This window comes from Armigeres subalbatus, chromosome 3 (genome assembly GCF_024139115.2).
Source record: "Armigeres subalbatus isolate Guangzhou_Male chromosome 3, GZ_Asu_2, whole genome shotgun sequence".
NCBI classification, from domain to species: Eukaryota; Metazoa; Arthropoda; class Insecta; order Diptera; family Culicidae; genus Armigeres; species Armigeres subalbatus.
This window is the reverse complement of record NC_085141.1, coordinates 170,683,049-170,705,579: the sequence shown is the minus strand read 5'-3', so window position 1 is coordinate 170,705,579 and position 22,531 is coordinate 170,683,049. Positions and strand designations below refer to the sequence as shown.

Genomic DNA, 22,531 nt, shown 5'->3' with positions numbered 1-22,531 from the left:
CATCGCAGCAGAGGCAGACCAAGAGGCTCATGGCGGCGAAGCCTCAATAAAGAAATAAAAGAAGTCGACCGAAATCTAACCTGGCAACAGGTTAAAGCGATAGCCGGGCAACCTTTGTACAGAATCCATAAGTAAAAAAAAGTAAGTACTCGGAATGATTTCTGGAATCGTCATACCATGAAGAGGTGCCACCTTTGACTTGCTGGTAAGCAGTATTGATGTGGCTGTGCCATCGGGGTTGATGCTTCTGATGTACAGACACGCTCCATGAGCTTTGGTTAAGGCATCCACAAATCCATGCAGCTTGAACTGCACTGCACCAACGATGCTTGCTCGGCGAGAAATGGAACACTTTTTCAGAAAGTGTAACGATACGACAATCGCATTGTTGACGTCTACAGAATTATCCCAATCTTGCTTGTTGCGCCAAAGCTGCTGAACTGGCAATTTGGCGAGAACGATGGCTGGCGAAAATAATCCTAACGGGTCGAAGAGTTTTGCTATTTCGAAGTAAATTCTTCGCTTCGTCCATGATCGGTTGCTGAGTATGACTGGATATATGTTGGGTCCCATAGAAGGCCGCTAGAGGATTCTCTCCGAACACAAACCTATACGTCCGGATTCGTAGCATTATGGCATACAGTTCGCTTTGTAGCACCAGTCCTACCAGTAGCGTCGTTCAGTGATATTAAGCTGAATTCGGATGCTTTTGCGCTGGCGTCGAAAACAACTCTGCATTTGGTGGTAGAATTATTTGAATTATTACTGCATGATGAGGCATGTTTGCTTCGATGAGTTCTCGGCAGTGGCCGAGATCCTGGTACTCACGAATAAAATCTACATACTGTGTCCTTAGTTCAGGGTTGCCTTGCAGTCGATTTTAAAGCATGTAAAATCGCTTTAATGCTAGCGATCTACAGCATTCAAGTTGATGGGCATTTGCCTTCATGGGAAGTCTAACAACAAATTTCCCATCATCGTCTCGGAAGGTTTCCCAAAATTTGTACATCCAATCTTCGACGTTTGGATCGATGCCGCTTGGGAGAAACGAAGATCGCAGGATGGCGTGTCTGACTGGATTGCACCGGAAACCAGTCAACCAAGTTGAGATTTTCGTAACTCAGTAAGTCTATCGTCGATTGTGATGAGGTTCGCTTCATGAGCTTGAAAAAGATCTCTGCTCTAATCAGCATGTCAATGCCACCAAAATGATGGATCAGCAAGTTGGATGTAACTGGGAATGCTCCACCTCGTGACGTCGATGTTTGGTGATCAATCCAGCATAGAATCCAGTAAGGTACGAAAATCGCTGTAACGGTCGAACAGGTCGAACATTGGAGCGGGATTCTTGTTTCTGGTAGGCTTCGTCGTCGTACAGCTGCGTATGATGTCGTTTTTGGCACTTTCGGCTGCTCTTCGCTGAGGGCCTGATGGGCAATTTAGATCGATGCCACATCCAAACTAAATGACCAATAGAACTATACCTACAAACATCTATTGTTAAAATGGTGCAGTTAACGGCATCCGACACTGTCAGTACCCTTTCTTTAATCGGAATAGAGTGCCCCTGATTCGAACCATGTGTCGTCTAATGTCCAATCACTACACTTCAAATGCACATCTTTCCAGAGTGGGGCTCTCGGAAAGCAATCTCTGTGTTTGCGGCGAGGATTATCAGGACATTGATCATGCCGTGTGGGCGTGCGAGGAGAATTGCGGCCACAGATCTGCATTAACTGAACATCTCCGGGTCCGAGGAAAACAACCAAAGCCTATTAGAGAAGTGTTGGCGGGCCTTAATTTCGAATATATGTCCCTCGTCCACCAATTTGTGAAAGTTGCTGATGTAAGATTGTGATCTTAGTCTGCCCACCTCCTTGTCTGTCGTTTCCCATATCGAATGTCTTCCTCTTGATGTCCATTTCAATGTCTGTCGTTAACCCCTTTCGTATGTCTTCCTCTTATTGTTGTCTCCCAAATGTTTGTCCCGTTACAGATGTGAAACATCACCAAGTATGTCAACTATGTGAACATCAGCATCGTAATAACTTAATGACACTCCTCACGGAATCTAAGTTTCAAAGTGCTCGCGTTTTCGGGGACACACCACTCGATACGGAGGCGGCAAACAACTGTCATTTCTGTTGTTTTAGCCTAGGATAGGATGTGCCAAGTAGTCAGTAAAAATCGTACCGATTTGCTGTCACAATCGTACCGGTTGCTGATTGGTTGAAAATGACAATCGATTACATCGATTGGTGGCGGCGCGTTTTTCGTAGGGCAGCATGTTGTTAGTTTGGCCGTGTTGCAGGTTTGTAAAGTTGATATTGAGCAAAATACGAAAATGTTTGTATTCCAGTTTTTTGGTAAAAAATAAATTTATATTGAACTGCAAACGCCATATAAATTATTCTCAAGGGTTGTAAAGGTTTAAAACTGTTGATTTTGAGCATTATCATTCACCTTTCTGTCATTTTCGACCTCGAAGTCATTTTTTCAATAGCGAAAACTTCACTCTGTAAGTCTTTCGCTTCTCTGACAAGAATAATGGATGGAACGGGAAGAAAAACATCAAGTTTTGATACATAATATTTGGAAGATTTTGTATCAAATTACTTTGGCTGCACTGGCGACCACCTCGTCAGAGCAACCGACTAAAAAACAACAAGGCAGTCTTAATTGAGTTGTCACATCCTATCCTAGGTTTTAGCTTTTCTGCGTCGCAGCATGCGTGAAATAATAAAAATGGCTGTTGTGCGTTGCTTCCGTATTGAGTAGTGTGCCCCCGAAAACGCGAGCACTTTGAAACTTGGATTCCGTAAAAAGTGACCTGAAGCACCCTAAATTCCCTTCCTCTCCTACCATATTATTGTATTCCCTAACCTCGACCAAACCGCGAGTCTTTCGGTTCCCCAAAACTAACATCTCGGGTACTTATTCAAAAGGACGTATGTGATTTTGTAAACAAAGATTCAAACGCCGATTAGTCCAATCTGATGGCACTCCCACGCAAACCAACACCACCAACAGGTAGCCGAAGGTTTGCGTGGGAGTGCCAACAGATTGGACGAATCGACGTTTGAGTCTTTGTTTACAAAATCACATACGTCCTTTTGAATACCGTCAAACGGGGTGACTTGCAACACTTGGGCTGCCGTTATACGCATAACTGTCCCATGTACATAGGAAATCCCAGCAAACATGGGACAACTATGCGTATAACGGCAGTGGGTTTGCCACAAGTTTTTGTTTTTTTACAATAAAAATATGCCCAATCATCGAACTTGTCGTCACGCATCCCTACACAGAAAGAAATTTCATTGGTATTATTGAAAAAACCATTGGTAAAAATAAAAAGTTGCATTGGTTCTTTTTCGTAGAGAGTTGTGTATGTTTAGAGCAAAAGTTAGAAAACTGGAAAAAAAAAAGTTGACAGTCACTCGGTACGCAACCCCTGAAATAAAAGTTTATGTACTTTTGAAATAAATTGTAAAACTGTCAAACTTAAATAATAACACTGTTAGAATAAAGATTGATTTTTTCAGAGAATTGCCAAAAACCACTCCCTTTCCCACCCCGTTTCTCCTACCCAGCTTATATTTCTGGTTTTCCAGACAATTAACTTTTTGCCAAAAAAATTGTTTTTTTTAGAAAACATTTATTACTGTCGAAATTATTGTTATAGCCTTATTTAGGGAAGAGCTAGCCTTGTCGAACCATTCCAACCGATGCGATGATTCTGATGCCCTCTAATTTGATGATAATTTCGAATACATATGCGTGCGAGGATGCGTGAGCCATTTCTAATCCGTTAATGGGCGAACGGGTACAGGATCTGGTACACAAAGTAGACGAAAATTTGATGGTGAATCAGTAAAGCTCATGTGCAAATAAAACAACAATGAATACAAGAATGAATATTATGTTCCGAAAACTTACCTCTGTCCGCGATGGCAGCAAGAAGACCCATGTTTAAAAACGGTGGAATGACAATGGTGAGTTGTAGGCAAGACCAAACAAGAAATCCATGACAGGCCGGATCTAGCAAGGGCAAACAATTTGCTGGAAAGATACGAAAGCTCATTATGTATACTAATCGATAGGATATTGGAAAAACTTACTTGCGACAATATTCTGCTAGAGGCAGTGGGGGAAATATTCCACACCGAGATCCATCCCGAGAATCATTTCGCATCGACTGATGTTGGACCAGACGTGATCCTTTCCAGACTTCGCGTTACAGCTGCAGCGCTGGCAAACAAAAATCTGAGATCAAAAACCTGATCTCAGACAAAAACAAACACGAACTCTGGACTCTGACACTTACAAAACAAAACATTTTTTTCCAATGGTCTGACACTTGTACAATTTTTGTGTTGAAATTTACAACTTTTAAATGTACACACTAAATCGTGAAAAAACACTTTTTAAATAAATATATCATTTTCACGCTTAAAAATTTTACTTTTATTTTCACTAAAATTGAATACTTTTTAAATCAAAAGGACAAAATATTTAATAGAACCATGTTTGTTTTTTCTGTGTAGGTTGTATTGTATTTGTTGTGCCTAGTTGGTATTTAGCTGGGAGCTGCGGATAGAGTCAAAACGAGTGTCAAAGAATCTCCAAAGTAAGCTGTCAAAAAGTATCCATCGCATCGAGAGAGGTTTTATTCATTTTGACCGCAGCCGACAGAGTACACGTATTTTTTTTTTAACAAATTTCACACGTATTTATTTTTAACAAATTTCAATTTTCTGGCGTCATTTTAAATATTTCGACGGATTTAACATAAGTGGAGGATATGAATTAATTTAACATTCGACACGTTAATTTATACGATGCAGTAAATTGACGAAATCTTTGTAATTCATTTTATAAAGATAAACACAATGATAATTCGTTGTGAGAAAATCGTAACGTGTACATTGAACACCGAGAGGAAATTTGCGAGTTTCAAGCAAAATATCTTGAAAATTGGTTTTGATCGAGTCCGCAGCTCCCAGGTATTTAGGTGAAAATATTACTCACTGTTGTTTATTTGCATTATTTTGTGAAACATTTTCGTTAATTGAAAGTCGAACGTCGTAAATCGTAAGTTCGTGTAGCAAATTGAAAATAATTTCACCAAAATCGATCCCCTCTTCAGTTACAGTACCTAATAAGGTATGTAATTCCGCAAAAACTATAAAATAATAAAATTGTTTGTTTTTTGAAATATCAACTTTTTCGAAATTTGTCCCCCTGCGGGGTGACTTGCAACAGCTGATACACGATAGTTTTGTTTATCAAAAACTGCTGATTCAGTTTTTAAACATTTTTTTTTTCAAACTAGCATTGATTTTATGTTACAGAATTCCTTTACTAGCCGCGAAACTACAAAAAACCTGAAGGAAGTCTCATGATTTCTAATTTTTCAAAGAAAACTTTGATGAAGGCAGCGGTAGAAGTTAAAAAACAAATTGTTTATCTGGGAAGCCGCTTGGCGGTACGATTTGTCCCCAACAACAATTTTACATTATCTTAATACAGAAAACAGTAAAACTAAGACTTACGGTGGTCAAACAGTGTTGAATCCCCAAGAAGATCCAACACTTGTGGATGGTTTGCTGCTTGCTGCGGAAATGCCTTTTCAAAATAATGATCTTAACATAGAGTAGAGTGGGGCAAGAGTACGCACTTAGTTTTCAATCGATCATGTGGCCCTTATGAAGCAAGCTTCTGCATATCAAATCAGTGTCGATGATTCATATACTCTTCCTTTATGTTACCCAGTGGAGAAAACATTGAAATTATTGAGATTCGTTTTAGTAGAACCCTTATTGCAAGACAAGTGAAAAACGCACTCTTACCCCACCGGTGGGGTAAAAGTGCGCATCGGGTGGGGTAAGAGTACGCATTTATCCAATCATTTGCTTTAAGTATATATTAACACAAATAGGAGTTAATAACATTTAATTGATGTTTAATGAGCATATATTAGGGAATGTTTAAAGATTACGTAACTCTTAAAGGGGGAGGGGGTCCTAAAAATGTGCACTTTCATACGAAAAACCATTGTTTTTTATATATACAAAAAACTACAGAGGTAAAAATATATATCACGTTTAGCGTGGCGTATACAAAGGCATTTTCCTTAAAGAAAGTCCACCAATCACGTAACGTAAAATTTGGCTATTTCATCACCCCTTCCCTCCTATCTTACACTATTTGTATGAATCCTCTAAAAATTATATGGATCGTCACACATCTCACAACCCCTCCCAGCTAAACGTTGCGTAATTTATGAATGTTTCTTTTGATTAAAAGAAAGTATCATTTAGATGAAATTGTGTTTTCGTACTATATTTAGGTGTACAACAAGTCCTAATACAATTTCCTTATTTCGCTTCAGTGCTTTGTTCGCTAAGTCCTTTCTAACACCGAATTACTTCAACTTATCCTAGAAATTTGTGATAATTTCAAATTCTGTCCCTTTTTTCTTAGTTGTGGATCTTTACGCGTTGGAAGAAGTCTTATTTCGCCCGGAGATACGGATTTGACACCATAACTTGAAGATTCATATGCGTACTCTTGCCCCACCGGTTCCTGCGTACTTTTACCCCACAGTCCCAAAAATGATTCAAGCAATGGTTTTGACTAGAGGCCTGAATAAGAGAAACGCGGATAAAAAATATGACTCTGCCAACACTGCATTCAATCTTCTTCATCAAAGAACAACACATGAAAAGAAAGAAATGGTTTATGTAGATAAAATCTCACAATCCGCTATTTTATGTGTCCACATTACATAACAATTGAATCCAATAAATAATGGAATTTCATTTCATAATCTATTAATGACTTGCATATATCATTGCAAACTAATGTAAAATACATTCAATTTTGTTTGTTGATAAATGGCATAAAATCGAATTTGGCCATTTTCAGTATTTGAGCCAACATTTTGGCTGCTTGACAGGTCTCCTGCTCGATTGGCTGCTATTTTTTGACGGTTCGATTGGCGGCACATGGCTATCCGCGTTTCTCTTATTCAGGCCTCTAGTTTTGACTTCTTGGATAACTAACTGGATTGGTGTTCTGTACCATAAAGTACTCTATACAATAGGTTATCGAAATGGTATAATGTTCACCTGATTGAACGTATATATGGTAATGAAATACTAGTTGCGGAAATCCAATTATTTTTAGCAAAATGACTAAAAAGTTATCTAACTCCATATCTCCCTTGTTGTTTATTCCAATCGTTTACAATTACACATGATAATAGTTGGCCAGAATACCTGTCAAACTGATGCAGTGCTGCTAGTTTATCTTTTTTTATTACTTCAAAAAATCGAAAACGTACTCTTACCCCACGCGCACTCTTGCCCCACTCTACTCTAATTGTGGTAAATTGGATGATGAGGAATGAAAGGAAAACCGTTTTAAAAACAACTATCCAGGATATGACTAATGATGCACACCATTCTTAAACCGACATAAAGAACTTTCGAACCGATGACTTGAAAATATCAATCGATCCGTTGAAATCGTAAAAAAGCGGAATGAGGGGAAGGAGGATTCCTCAAGTAAGGTCCCTGCATTGACAGTGATGAAGAATGACCCAGGATGAAAAATCACTATGATTAAGTTGTTCTAAAACATGTTATGATTGAATTCGATGAAGTGTTGCAAGTCACCCCGCAGTAGGTGTTGCTAGCAACACCCATCATTTTAATATTATTTTCATATTTTTATTATTGTAGTATATCTGATTATATGTCTAATCACTAATATTAGGACCCATTAAAAGTATCATGTACTAGTAGAATGAATAAATCCTTTTAATTCAGAATTATTAAGCGAGAAACTTGAAAAGTGTTGCAAGTCATCCCGTTTGACGGTAAGTACCCGAGACATTATGTATAAGATTTAAGAAATGAAATGTTTAACTTGATTTCGGCTCCGTAACGCTTCCCAACAATTGAGCCTCCAAAATAAACGAAAGATTAAAAAAAAGTGTGCCCCTGATCTTGGAACTTTATCAGATTTTGATTTTTGACTCATATACAAGTAACAACACCAGAAAACCAGATACGTCGCTTATAGTATGTATAGGAATCGACAGGTATTCTCGGCAACGTAAATTCTAGAATGTGTACACACGATAACGGAGGAGCAAAAATAATGTTTCTATCTATCTATCTGGTTTTAGAGCCTGTGCCGGGAATGGGACCCTGCCGAGAATTCCATCCGTAATCCTGTTCAGTGTTCCTGTACTTTATATTGCTTATGTTTCGTTGGAATGTTGCAAATAAAACCACAAAACAACAATAAACGAAGTAAAGCCCGCAGTCCACTGTTTGTCATAATGACAAATATTTGTCAACTTGATCCGGACATCTATCAAACCGATTAGAAATCGACATGGATATCAGGCTGACTTGACAAATATTTCAAGCATAATTTTTCATAACGACGTATGTAACAATTATGAGGACTCGAGAAATCCTTTGCAGAAAGTTGGCAAAACTTTTTCTAAAACTGTTTTAAAACTAAATCTTTTTCAATACTTTTTCCGCTGGCATGCATCATTACATGACACGTAATAAGCGTGCTTCACAGCAAAGCTCAGTTCATTCAAATTCACTGTGAAAAACGATAAAATTATACATACACCGGTATGCTACACGTACGTCGGTGTACATTGGTCGGTTTTCCATATAGTGCACGATTGACGCAACTGCAGTTTTGTTTTGTTTTGCTTTTTTTGTTACATAGGTCGCTCTTAGTTCCCATATGTTAAAGCGACGTATGTAACAGTGAGACTTCAAAAATAGAAATTTTTACATACGTCGATTCGCAAAAAGATTGAATTAAAGAATTTTAAGATCTGAAATCAGTAAAATCGATGCGTATTATATAAAGCCGCGTGTGATTGTCACGTTGTATTAAAACCCCGTTTTGTTTACTTTTGTTACATACGTCGTTATGAAAAATTATGCTTGATTTGTCATTATGACAAACAGTTTACTGATAGCTTAAGGCTTCATAGCAATTCCCATATGCTCAACTTGCGCACAAAGTTAAAGTCTAAATAAATACAAAATACACTAATTTGAATATTGCAATCAACAGACCAATATGAAAGCTTCTGATTGCAGTACATACTCAAATTATTTCATGAAATAAAGGTTACTTGTGTCCTTCTGAAAAGTTAAGTGAGAATTAATTCAAGACAAAATTTTCAAAACGACTTATCTGCTTTTGTAAACAAAGATTCAAACGACGATTTGACGAATCTGATAGCTCTCCCACGCAAACCAACACCACCAATAGGTAGGTGAAGGTTTCCGCTACCTGTTGACGGTATTGGTTTGCGTGGGAGAGCTATCAGATTCGGCAAATCGTCGTTTGAATCTTTGTTTACAAAAGCAGATAAGTCGTTTTGAAAATTTTGTCTTGAATTATTGATTATATGACCCTAGACAGATTTTCAAATAATGTTTAAGCTTGCGCTCCCACCCGTACTTTCCTCTATAGATCTTTGACTAGCGTTTGTTCATCACCGATCATGCCAAAGAGGTGATCTGTTCATCGAAGCATTCAGGCTCGAACCCAATATCTTAATCACAAGCCTGCGCGATATTATTGGACATTATTTGTGATACACCACCACACAGTCAACACGCAACGGCAGATTTAATTGTCTTACAAGATTATTATTTGTTGTATCACTTTATGTTATAAACTATTTTATTAGAAGATGTTGTATGTTCTTGATTTTAATGCGCTTTCATGTCGATCTCCTTCAATTACTGATGTTTGCTTAAAGGAAACATTAATTGTTACGTTAGGTACCCTACTAGATAATTATGTCTTATGCTACGTACTCGCCCATTCATGTGTAAATGTATGTATGTGTTGTGTCGTGTAATTGTAAATGTTTTCTCATGTGTCGCAACAGAACCGCGTAATACAAGTTGCTACCGTCGCGTTCGGTATATTGTTTATTGTTGTCGTCCCACAATCCGATGTTTCTTCGAAATGTTGTTCAACAGGCACATCGGAAACTGATTGATTTTCATGGGTGTGTTTGCGTGTGTTTTAATTGTGAGAAACTCATCCGATTTAACCATTGATCGGGTTTTTTCATATCTCTCATGCTTTCAGTAAAATACTTTTCAGTTCTACTAGCTGTGTTAAATACTAGCTGTCATCAGTATTGGGTAGTTGTTAGTATTTTCCTGATATTTTCTAGAAAAATTACGCGAAGTTTCTTCTGTTCTTGCTTGCCTTGCAATGTAGTCTTCGATATACAAACTGCTTCGGAAATTACAAACGCCCTTTGTATCGTATTTCGCCATTGCATACAGTTATGGAATAATATGAAGCTAACAAAAAAATAAACTCAATCCTTGATTTGTCTTAACACAAAGCACATCATCTTGATCAGAGATAAGATTTGAGTATCTTTAATAATAACACACAATAATCTTTTTTCTATTACAGTCAGGTATACTTATCTTCGATATATTCTACAAATGATAATTTATAAAAAGCTGATAGCGGTAGTAAAACTAATAGAAAGCGGATTGATTCGAACAATGCAGCATAAAATAATAAAATTCTACTCATTACATACCTGGTAGTAGGAAAAGGATGTCGAACAGGAACAGAATCCAGACTATCGGAAGAATGAACATAAAAGAACAATTGTTGGGCGCGCCGAGTGGAAGAGATGGTGGGGGGCATGTGAAATTCGTGTTCCTCATTAAGTATGTAGCGGCCGGGAAGGGAACCCCATGTTCGTTCAAAATACGTTATCGTCGACCACCGTTATGATGGTGGTGCTGGCTGTTCGTACTCCGTTAGGCTTTTGTCCGCTTTTATAAGAAATAGTCAGCCTGTGGTTTCTTCGACGGTATTCCACGGCTCTCTTGCGGAGCCGCTTCGAAAATCGTAAAGTCGCGCTGTAGGTTTTCGTTTAATTCCAAAATCGCTGCAACGTTACCGCATCTAAAAGAGGATACAATGTTCCAAAATAAATTTTAGAATATGATAAAATGCAACGTGAAAAAAAAATGTCTGCATTTGGACTTACCGGTAACAGTAGTTAGGTGCAGACCAAACAGTCAAAACCGTTTCATTAAAGTGCCACTTGTAGCCTTCCATAACTAGCTGATGTGCTCTGCAGATCATGTCGATATCATTCGCTGCATTGAACTGCGACACAACGTCCGACCCGAACAAATAACCGGCTCCTCGAGGCGAGACTCCCCAGCCATGCGTATCTTCCGGGTCACTCCACAACAAATCGCACATGGGACCGTCATGCGGTACTTCCTGTTTCCGATCGATAGAACGGATCTGGTCTAAATACTGAATCGAAGGCGATAAGCCGCCATGCACGCAGAAGATTTTCCCATCGATTATCGCCGAAAGCGACAAGTAGTCGAAGATTTCCGTACAGTAACGCCAAACCGTTACCGAGCCATACTTCCGGAGACATTCGTCGTAAAAGCCGTAAACTTGTGTGATTTGACGTGATTCGTGGTTGCCACGAATCAGCGTGATGCGGTCCGGATAACGCACCTTTAGAGCCAGCAGCAGTAAAAACGTTTCCACGCTGTAATACCCGCGATCCACGAAATCGCCCATGAACAGATAGTTCGTTTCCGGTACATCGCCTCCAACTTTGAACAGTTCTTTCAGATCATAAAATTGGCCGTGTATGTCGCCGCAAACCTTAAACAACGAGAAAACGTTAATGAAAATTAATCTCATAATAAAAAAAATCACCATAAGAACAGAAAAAACTTGAAAACGTAGTTATGAAATATCGTATAAAAAACCAGAAGACTGTTATATTATGTATATCCATCAACTGTTCGATACATCAATCGAATTGACTATCGTTATTTGAATCAAAGGTTATTCAAGGAAAGCAAAGATCTAGTGTAAGACACCCATAAATTGCCCTGACCTCAGTTTTCACTCACCTACATTAGTTTTTGGAAAGTATTTTCAAACAACTATGAAATAAACTATTTATAACAACTAGTTTGCAAAAAATAAAGGAGGTAAAGTAGATGAGTAAAAAATGTCGGGACTGAAATATGAAATACTGCCCAATTGAATCATTTTTTCAATCTGAAAACCTTAACTTAACAAAGGTTTCCTTATAAACAAAAGAATTCCGATACATACTACAGTAAAAACTACTAGCCAACTCACCGTGACCGGAGAATCCACCCGTTGTACGTTCCCTTCCTCAACCAAAATTTCTCGAGCCTTCGCACAGAGGGCTTTCACCTCATTTTCTTTGATGATTTCGCAGCGCTTCAGTTGTTCTATCTGACGATCCAAATCGCTGTAATCTGGCATTCTTATTCCGCTGATGCCGAACCCGTCAACCGCGAGGGACTCTGTTCCGTCACACCTAAAGCGTCCGCCGAGTGTGGTTTCTTGCCTTATTCCTTGCACTGATTCCGTCGATGGTTGTCTGTATTTGTGTGCGTGTAAAGGTTGGTGAGAGGTTCCTTTTTATTTGACTTGAAATGCACAAAACTGCAAAGAAGAAGCACGAGGTCAAGAACAGACCAAAAAGGATAACAGAATTTCTGGAATACGTTTAAATGCCTTCTACCATGATACACTTTTTAGCAGTCATAAAACACCATCTTCTAGGAAGTGGAGCCTTGAATGGAGTCATCGTTTCTCACCTTTAACGCAGTTTTTCCGGTCTGAAACTGTGCTACTTGGAGAAATAATCACTATCTTCTAGCACTTGGGAAGATCGCGATTAATTGAGCGTACAAATAAATGGATTTACAACAAACTTTGCAATTATTTTCGCACAAAAATCTCTACCCAAGCACTAAAAGTCTGCCGCGAATATTCGACGATCGACAAAAGACGACGTGAAGAAGCATCAGCCGCCGTCTCGGGTACACTGTAAATTTTGTTTGAGTTAAACTTACAAAATATTTCGTTGCCAACTATAAAGAACGAAAAAAATATCGTTGGTCAACAATAAACTGCGTAACCGCACGCTAACCTCGCGCTAACCTGAAACAACTCAGACGCTCAGACGCTGGGTCGTTTGTACACTCAAAAAATTTTAGGTTGTATACACTCAGAAATAAAGAAAAACGTTGCTAGATTACAATTTATACATTTTTTACATTTATTTGACTAAGGGTTCATTCACAAATTACATAACGCAAAAATTGACCATTTTCAACCCCCACCCACCCCCTCGTAACGTTTTTTGTATGAAAAGGTTCTGAAATTTATATGGGCCGTAACGCTCTGATAGGTACCCTCCCACCCCCTAAAGCGTTATGTAATTTGTGAATGGGCCCTAATACGAGACATAGTACACGTAAAAAAATAACCTTATATGTTATGGCAAAAAACCATTCGAAAATACTTATACTCTTCATTATGCCACCTAATGAATGATCCCATGTAAAAAAGCTAATAACATTAATAAGTTAATGAAAAGTATAAGTTTCGGAATGTATGTGACTAATGCGATGTATAAGTTTTTTCTTATACATATCATTAAGCGCCTGCTTCGGCAAAAAAGTATTAGAAATCTTAATAATATGTAACATTACATTTTTTTACGTGTATACAATTTAAACTGATATTTATTTAAACTTAAGCTTTGCTTGTATTAATCAATTTTATTGTTGACAGTTTAAATATTGTTTACCAAAAACACTGACAGCTCTGCACATGGCAAATTTCTGCCATCTCCGTAAATGATTAAATAATTATGTTTGAATTCTTGAAAATCCATAATTGGAAACCCCTTTTAATACAATATTTCAGTGATTAAATCATAGACCAATACATAGACCGCAATGTCCGGTACAAAAGCATTGAAAATTCGGGTACCATGTCTTCTTCTTTATTTTGAGAAAAATACCCCTCGTGGGTGACGAATTACATTCCGTTACATTCAATTTACGAAACCTTTGACTTACCCCTCTCGACGTTTTGACAGTTTGTTCGTTTGTTTTGCTTCTCTGAAGTGATGTTTCTTTTTTGGTGTTTTGTTCAGTCATGTTGACCATGATGAATAATTTCATTTTTGATTAAAGAAAACTTGCTTGAGTGGCGTGCTTTCAGTGGGATTTGTAAGTTGATTGGAACCCGGTGCACCGTCAGTTCGGTCTCGGTTACGTCGCCGTCGGTTTTATCTCGTCATCATCGCCGTCGCGTTTGAACAACGGAATGTGGAACCGTCGATACGATTCCAGCGTATTCCCACTTTTTCAGAAACGAAGCAACTACAATCTTAAAGCAGCAGCGGGTTACCCACGACTGCACAAGCTTACAAAAATATATCCCTGGAGATAACCAACTCGATCGATGAAGGAGGCCAGCTACACCATGTAGAACATGCAGATCCATCGATAGGCATAAAGAACACGAAGCAGTACCAAATCATTGCCGATGGAAAAAAGCGGAACACGAACCGGAATTAAAATATGTTGAACAAGAAATTGATTTGGATTTCAGTGCCACTTCACAGCGGAAACCAAGAAGGGTAAGAGTAAATTGATTCATTTTTTAGGATGTTCCTAGTAGGTTTGTTTTTCTTTTGGCCAGGCTCGTAACCTTGCATGACGGAAATCGTTCGTCAACTGGCTGTTTGCAAAGTACAGCAACATGTCACCGACGAATATCAAACTTGTATGAAGAAATGCTGCTGCTTTCCAAACCGCTAAACCAGGGAATTGGTTTATAGACATCGACTATATGGAGTTTTAGGTTTAACCACATAATAAGAAGTGCCATCTGGTGACAGGGTCTAATACTGTCCATACGGCCGTCTAAGGGGATCAAGCCGCAATCAAGGTATCATTATTGTAGATCCAGTTGAAAACCGAAATGAGCTCCCGCGACAATCGCATTTTCTCCCATTTCCGGATGTCGCAACTGCATCGCGAGTAGTGCGCATCTATGCCATAGCCGTGCGCTATCATGCGCACCACTCGCGATGCAGTCGCTACATTCGGAAATGGGAGAGAATGCGATTGTCGCGAGAGCTCAGTTCGGTTTTCAACTGGATCTACAATACTATATTGTCGGCGTAGCACCAACTTAGAATTCGGAAGTCCGGACTTCCGAACCGAACTTTCTTCCGAAGTTTTATCTGTCAAACTAATTGATGCGTTGTTTAGCGCATCTTTAGGGGAATCCATCGAACTACTTCCGAAGTTGGGAAAGTTGCCTGTATCTGGAGAAAAATCCAACTTCGGTATAAAAAGCGTAATAAATTTAATCCGGATAGACAATATTTATTATTAATTTTCAAATGGTTTGGTACCGCTAATTTGACGATTAATCAATGTTTTTTCAAATCATTTTGTTTTTCAGAACCGTCTAATACCACTTTTCAAGAGCGTATTCTACGGACGAGACTGTAGTAACTAGTAGCGGGTTGAAAAAATATTGCACTGACTGAGCAATAGACCTTTCCAAATGGAACAGCTTGCTATGCTTATATGTTTTATATTTGATAAGATAAACACTGATGCGTATAAGTTATTGCCGTTAAGCAAGCCGTTAAGTAGAAAGGTCTAAACGCAAACGAATATGACAACCAACATAAACAGCATAAACTTGTTGAAAACAAGACTTGTCTAATAAACAAAAATACAAGTTGTAGGATGTGAGGCGATATTAGCAAGAATTTAATTTACGTTGATCTTACTACACGTATATTTGAAATAAAACAAATTAGTTGAATTTTAATGCTTAAAATTTTGTAAATAAAAGAAATCAAAATTGAGTATCATTTTGGAAAATAATTTCCTCAGTGCAAATGTTATTTTAGACGCATACGAGGTAAAGCGTTACACCAACAGTTACACAGCGTTATAGCGTTCCAAAACATTACGATCAAACGCAAAGATGAAACGCAGTTCCGACCGGAAGAACTGCCGAACTGAGAAGCTGAAATGTGATTCATTCTATGAGCGATTGCAGTGAATAGAAGACGTGGAAAATAAATCCGCTGAACCAAATTTATTGAAGTGAAATACGACATGGCGACGTCGGTAGGTGAGTATATATTTAACATCAGATGACAAAGAAGTTTTTTATTTGCAAAATGCAGCACGAGTGGGTTCCTGCATAAATGCAATTGAACTTAAAAGACTGTTAATCAGAGACATGCAGTACGAGTGGGTTCCTGCATGCGTAGAAAAAAAGGCAAAAAAAAAAAAATAGAGCACGTTTACTATATCTGCAGCACGAGTGGGTTCCTGCACGATAGTAACAATTATAAAAAAAAAGTGTGCGTTCACTATATCTGCAGCACGAGTGGGTTCCTGCACGATTGTAAAAAAAATATTTAAAAAAAATGCAGCACGAGTGGGTTCCTGCACGAAAAAAAAGAAGGAACTTAAAAAAAAAAACAATGAGATAAAGTTCTTTGCAATTTGGAATTAGAATCATATTTACATCAAGATGGCAGAATAAAACTTAGCAAACTCTTAGTCTTAGTATAAGATGTATCGGGGTAGCTATTTACTTTGCTATTCAAAATTTAGAAACATTGACCAAGAAAAAAAAATGGAAAGTAGCAAACGGTAAACAATTTTTTTCCTAAATTTTAGACAAACCGTCTGGAACGCGGGAGCAGAAAAAGAAATCTAAAAACTTGGCTCGTGAACTTGCGAATGAGAAGTCAAGGAACTTGGAGTTAATGGAAGCATTGAATCGGAGTCAGAGAGAAATTGCAGAGCTTCAAGCAAGTAAGCAGAATAAAGCAAAAGGATCGGGTGAAGTTGAGGATCCTGAAATCGATTTCAACGCAGAGAATGGCCTTAGCAGCACGAGACAAGTAGCTGGGCCCAGTTTCGAGGAATCAAGATTCTTGTCATCGATGAATCAGCTTTCGGTCGCATCTATCAACGTCCCGGAATGTAAAGCGACGGATGACGACGGAATTCACCGTTTTACGTACGACCAGTGGAAGGATTTGCTGATCGATTCCTTGAAATTAGCCGGAATAGAAGATGAGGTGACAAAATTCACGGTGTTCAAAGTTAAAGCAGGGCCTCAACTACTCGAAATATTCAGAAACACGAAATCACACGACAGTTCCCCAGATCCAGTCAAGAGACCGTTTTCGAACGCAATGCAGCGATTGCAAAGTTACTTCGGCTCCGGATCAGACGTGATGCTAATGCGACGTAAGTTGGCCATGATGATTCAGAAACCGGATGAAACGGATCTGAATTTTCTTACACGTGTTGGCTCAACTGCTCGGCTTTGCGAATTCGAAGGCGAAAAGGAATTTGAACAGATTATCGCTACAGTGGCAGAACACGCCAGAAACAGGGACGTTCGCACCACGGCACTCAAAATGCTGAGCCGCAAGGGCACATTCATCGACTTGGTGGATAAAGTGCGTGAAATCGAGAGTATTCGACTCAACGAAGAGTATGTCATGCGAAGATATGGAAATGTTGAACAAGCAATGGTTGCACCCGTTCGATCCTTCTCCAATTGGGATATCGCTCACCAACAGAGCTACCCAACACGCGGAGGCGGATATATGAGTGGAAGTTATCGAGGCGCACCTTTTCAATCAAGACAAGCGTACAGAGGTGGATACACACAGAACCAAATAAACAGGGGACGACGTCAGCATTCTCGCTTTGGCAGAGGCGGTGCTTCACAACCTAGCTCATCAGATGGAAACTGTTGGCGCTGCGGTGGAGTTTATCACTCCCCGAACGACTGTAGGGTGAGAGATAAGATATGCAACAGATGTGGCCAAAGTGGCCATATCCAGCGAGTTTGTTTTAATTCAGGCAAACGAGCAGGCGGAGGATCTGTAGATAAACCACCGAATAAGATTGCTGCAATCGAAATGCAAGAACAGCATGAAGTGGCACCGGAAGCTTGCAACGAGGTGGTAAGTGAGAATATTGCTAATTAATGTTTTGATATAATACTCATAAGATTGCTATTCTTAACAAACAATAAACGAATATGCAATAGATTATTATCAGAGCCATATCATTTAAGTTAACTTAATTAATTCTCTTGTATTGATAGTATTCATCAACAAACTTGTTTGAGATTTGTTTAACAAACGATTTATTATATAATTTGTTATTAATTTTGTAATGTGTTATATTGGTACAGGAAATAAAATCAGATTTGGTTAATACCGTTAAGTTACCTACGATTGAAGAGAAAACCCGAAAATGTAGTCTACAACTCGATCGACTTGAACCAGAAGCTAAAATGATTGACGAATCAGAGTATCTAGTAAGTGTCATATATATTTGTCTGTATGATTGACACTTATTAAATATAATTTTTAGGCCAAGAGTCTACAAACCATCGCTAAGTGCGAATTAACTTCCGGTCTCGAAAATAAAAGTATTAACCTCGTTGGCCAACCAGAGTCCAAGAATAACATGATAAATATTCATCACGTTTCTACTACCGAGAATGTTGTAAGTATAGTTATATTATCAGGATTGATGAGTAGATAAAAGAGTACTTAATATTAAATACAGGTTCACAAATCAATTCCGGACCCGCCAGATACGAATAACGGTGAGCTAGAAGAATTCGGCGATGGAGTTATAATGGCTATCGTGGCTGGACTCAGATGGCCATTCCTAATAGATTCAGGTGCTCAGGTTAATACTTTTACATTGAATGCCTTTAACCAGATTATGTCGGATGCACGGTACAGTAGCGAGCTGTACAACGTGAGTTATACGACCGATCGCTCACTAAAAGCGTATGCCACATCCGGGGAGATTACAGTGGTGGCTACTTTTCATGCTTATTTATACATTTCGGAAAACAGGCCTGTTTTGTTAGAAAAGTTCTACGTTGTTAAAGAAGTTCGAGCACTTCTGAGCAGGCCTACATCTTGCCGATACAGCGTCTTGATGCTTGGTTTGAAGGTACCAATTGATCATTTCGCTGAAGCATTGGTCACATCGTCAGATACTCGTTTCGCTGGAGAGATTGCAGCTATTTCGACGAATGAAATATTTCCGAAATTCAACATTCCAGCTGTGAAGATATACTACGATCAGTCGAAACCACCGTGCCGGAATGTGTTTTTGAATATTCCATTGGCTATAAAAAGTTTGGTTGAGAATCGTCTACAGGGTTTAGTTGCAGCAAACATTATTGAACCGGTAGTTGACGGCATGGACACATCGTTTTGTTCCTCGATGTTGGTAGTGCCAAAAGGGAAAGACGATTTTAGATTAGTCATTGACCTTAGAGGACCTAACCAATACATTCATCGTACTCCCTTTGCTATGCCGACACTGGATTCAATCCTCGCTAAACTGGAAGGTGCTACATGGTTTTCGACGATAGATTTATCGAACGCTTTTTTTCATATCGAACTAGTCGAGGAGTCAAGACACCTGACCAATTTCTTTACCGAGTTCGGTATGTTCCGTTATGTCCGATTGCCATTCGGACTGTGCAACGCTTGATTTGTTCCAAGAAGCACTTCAGAGAAAAGTACTTGGAGACTGCGAGGGATGTGTGAACTACTTAGACGACGTTTTGATATTCGGGTTTACAAAAGAGGAACACGACAAAAATTTGGCTGAAGTGCGCGCCAGGCTGTCGAATCATAATGTGAAACTAAATGACGATAAGTGCGTCTTTGGCAGCCAAGAAGTTAAATTCATTGGTTTCATCCTAACACCACAGGGATGGCAAGTTGAAGATGGAAAAGTTACTGCCATCAAGGAGTTCAGAAAGCCTATGAATTGCGCTGAAGTGAAGAGTTTTTTGGGGCTTATTACTTACGTCGACAAATTCATCATTCATAGGGCTACCAAAACGGAACGTCTTCGTACACTTGCCAATTCAGACGTTTTCTACTGGACTGCAGAGGAAGAAGCTGAGTTTGAATACTTGAAGATGCATGCGTTGAGTTCGATTAAGACGCTGGGATACTATAATCCAAAACACCGCATTGAACTGTTTGTAGATGCCTCACCATTCGGACTTGGAGCGGTGCTCGCTCAGTTTGACGAAACGGACAAACCACGGATTATAGCTTGCGCATCAAAAGTTCTTTCTGCTTCCGAGCAACGGTACCCCCAGACACAGAAGGAAGCCTTGGCTGTGGTATGGGGTGTAGAAAGATTCAGATGCTATTTACTTGCAAGATCTTTCACAGTCTGGACGGATGCAGAGGCGAACCAGTTTATATTCAATGTAAACCATCGATTGGGAAAAAGAGCAGTATCACGCGCCGAAAGCTGGGCACTCCGGTTACAACCATACGATTATGTAATCAAACGTGTGCCAGGGGATGAAAACGTGGCAGATGTGCTTTCTCGTCTAGTATCCAAGACACAAACAGCAGAACCATTTGACTCTGATGACGACAAGCATTTCCTATACGCCTTAGATACAGAGCGCATGGATATAACATGGGCCGATATCGAAGTCATATCCGAAGACGATGTTGAGATGGGATCAGTTCGTGAAGCGATAATTTCCGAAGAATGGCCTCAAGAATTAAGGTCATTTGAAGCACAACGTAAGTTCCTATTTTGTCATGGGGCTCTAGTTTTTAAAAATGAACTTATTGTGCTTCCGAAAACTTTGCGCTTGAAGGCCATAACATCGGCCCATAGTGGTCACGTGGGCGAAATGGCGACAAAACGCATAATGCGAAAATTTTTCTGGTGGCCAAAAATGTCCAAAGAGATTACAATGTTTGTCAAAAACTGTGAAATATGTACACTACTGTCGAGACGGAATCCTCCATTGCCACTAAAACCTAGAGTACTACCCGAAGGTCCATGGGAAATCATTCAAATTGATTTTCTCACAGTTTCCCAGTTTGGTACCGGCGAATTTTTAATTGCCATTGATACTTTCTCGCGGTATCTAGCAGTTATCGAAATGAAAGCGATGGATGCAGAAAATACTAATTCAGCTCTATGCAAAGTGTTCCAGACGTGGGGATTACCTTCAGTAATCCAAAGCGATAATGGGCCTCCCTTTCAAAGCCTGGCGTTCAAAAGTTTTTGGGAAGAAAAAGGCGTGTCGGTTCGCAAAGCAATCCCTCTCAGCCCACAGTCAAACGGTGCGGTCGAGAGACAAAATCAAGGGATCATTAAAGCACTAGCGGCCTCAAAACTCGAGAATACAAATTGGCGCACAGCCTTACAGGATTATGTTCATCGCCACAACACGATCATTCCTCATTCAAGACTCAATGTGACACCGTTTGAATTGATGACTGGTTGGAAATATAGGGGAATATTTCCGGGTTTGTGGAACATGGACAACCGCAAAACTACCGATATTATCGATATTCGTGAAAGAGATGCGGAGTATAAACTTGCCAGCAAGAAGTATGCTGATACTGTACGTGGTGCCAGGGAGTCGAACATCGTCACGGGAGACGTTGTTTTGCTAGCACAGAAGAAGAAAAGTAAAATCGATCCTACCTTTTCCAATGAACGATACAGAGTAGTTTCCAGAGATGGAGCCAAAGTAGTAATTATGAGCTCAACAGGTGTTCAATATACAAGAAACATCCAGGACATCAAAATTGCGCCACCATACCATCAAGTAACTGACTTGGCCAGTGAACAGGAAACATCAAAAGGTTGCCCGACTAAAGATGAGGATGGAAGTTCGCTCCAACATCCGAATTTTCCAAGTTCTTCGAACGACAGTCCTTCATCATCTGGAACTTCAAGATCGCCTGAGAAACTTCGATCTTCTAATGAACAGTGCCGATCGCTACGCAACCGAGCAATGATTCAACGACCTTTGCGGTTTGACCAATTCGTGTATCATGTTTTTCATTAAGAAGTTCGAATGGTTTTCTCGATGTTCAAATCACTGCCCTTCTTTTCGAAACAGCCATGGAAATTCTATCCCTAATGTATCAGCACACTTAACGTCTATTGATTTCACCCCTAAAATGATAAATAAATAATAAATATATAAAAAAAAAAACAAAACAAACGAATCGATTATTCATTTGAGAGTAGAGAGGAGAAAGGATGTAGTAACTAGTAGCGGGTTGAAAAAAATATTGCACTGACTGAGCAATAGACCTTTCCAAATGGAACAGCTTGCTATGCTTATATGTTTTATATTTGATAAGATAAACACTGATGCGTATAAGTTATTGCCGTTAAGCAAGCCGTTAAGTAGAAAGGTCTAAACGCAAACGAATATGACAACCAACATAAACAGCATAAACTTGTTGAAAACAAGACTTGTCTAATAAACAAAAATACAAGTTGTAGGATGTGAGGCGATATTAGCAAGAATTTAATTTACGTTGATCTTACTACACGTATATTTGAAATAAAACAAATTAGTTGAATTTTAATGCTTAAAATTTTGTAAATAAAAGAAATCAAAATTGAGTATCATTTTGGAAAATAATTTCCTCAGTGCAAATGTTATTTTAGACGCATACGAGGTAAAGCGTTACACCAACAGTTACACAGCGTTATAGCGTTCCAAAACATTACGATCAAACGCAAAG

General features: G+C 39.1%; 2 protein-coding genes and 2 long non-coding RNA genes across 5 annotated transcripts; 2 read left to right on the top strand and 2 right to left on the bottom strand.

Annotated features, from left to right (window-relative positions):
* Positions 1-3,671: 3,671 nt before the first annotated feature.
* LOC134225025 (uncharacterized) lies at positions 3,672-4,506 on the bottom strand. The gene is made up of 3 exons (XR_009983142.1): positions 4,122-4,506; positions 3,940-4,062; positions 3,672-3,835 (listed from the first exon to the last, which is right to left on the bottom strand). It is a non-coding gene; the product is annotated as an uncharacterized LOC134225025 (long non-coding RNA).
* Positions 4,507-9,683: 5,177 nt separating this feature from the next.
* LOC134226253 (serine/threonine-protein phosphatase 4 catalytic subunit) lies at positions 9,684-12,938 on the bottom strand. 2 transcript variants are annotated; one of them, XM_062706907.1, is made up of 4 exons: positions 12,615-12,938; positions 12,220-12,552; positions 11,087-11,730; positions 9,684-11,001 (listed from the first exon to the last, which is right to left on the bottom strand). In XM_062706907.1, the coding sequence occupies exons 2-4, from the start codon at positions 12,367-12,369 to the stop codon at positions 10,872-10,874; spliced, it is 924 nt and encodes a 307-aa protein (XP_062562891.1). In that variant the 5' UTR covers positions 12,370-12,552; positions 12,615-12,938; the 3' UTR covers positions 9,684-10,871. The 2 variants fall into 2 exon arrangements, with proteins under 2 accessions (XP_062562891.1, XP_062562890.1); XM_062706906.1 differs by having other exon boundaries at positions 12,708-12,938.
* A 1,113-nt stretch (positions 12,939-14,051) lies between these two features.
* On the top strand, positions 14,052-15,421 carry LOC134220661 (uncharacterized). The gene is made up of 3 exons (XR_009981996.1): positions 14,052-14,545; positions 14,608-14,856; positions 15,379-15,421. It is a non-coding gene; the product is annotated as an uncharacterized LOC134220661 (long non-coding RNA).
* A 562-nt stretch (positions 15,422-15,983) lies between these two features.
* On the top strand, positions 15,984-19,138 carry LOC134222132 (uncharacterized). Its single transcript, XM_062701275.1, has 6 exons — positions 15,984-16,065; positions 16,623-17,929; positions 18,163-18,288; positions 18,345-18,479; positions 18,543-18,772; positions 19,054-19,138. Exons 1-6 carry the CDS (start codon positions 16,050-16,052, stop codon positions 19,136-19,138), a joined length of 1,899 nt encoding a protein of 632 aa, XP_062557259.1. The 5' UTR covers positions 15,984-16,049.
* Positions 19,139-22,531: the final 3,393 nt, after the last annotated feature.

Excerpts from the sequence above, each read along its gene's own strand:
- LOC134226253 (XM_062706907.1), bottom strand. The coding sequence starts at position 12,369 with ATGCCAGATTACAGCGATTTGGATCGTCAGATAGAACAACTGAAGCGC. Across the intron at positions 11,731-12,219 it reads GGGTGGATTCTCCGGTCACG|GTTTGCGGCGACATACACGG; the intron begins GTGAGTTGGCTA and ends TCGTTGTTTAAG. Across the intron at positions 11,002-11,086 it reads GCACCTAACTACTGTTACCG|ATGCGGTAACGTTGCAGCGA; the intron begins GTAAGTCCAAAT and ends ATCCTCTTTTAG.
- LOC134222132 (XM_062701275.1), top strand. Across the intron at positions 17,930-18,162 it reads CGGAAGCTTGCAACGAGGTG|GAAATAAAATCAGATTTGGT; the intron begins GTAAGTGAGAAT and ends ATATTGGTACAG. Across the intron at positions 18,480-18,542 it reads TTTCTACTACCGAGAATGTT|GTTCACAAATCAATTCCGGA; the intron begins GTAAGTATAGTT and ends TATTAAATACAG.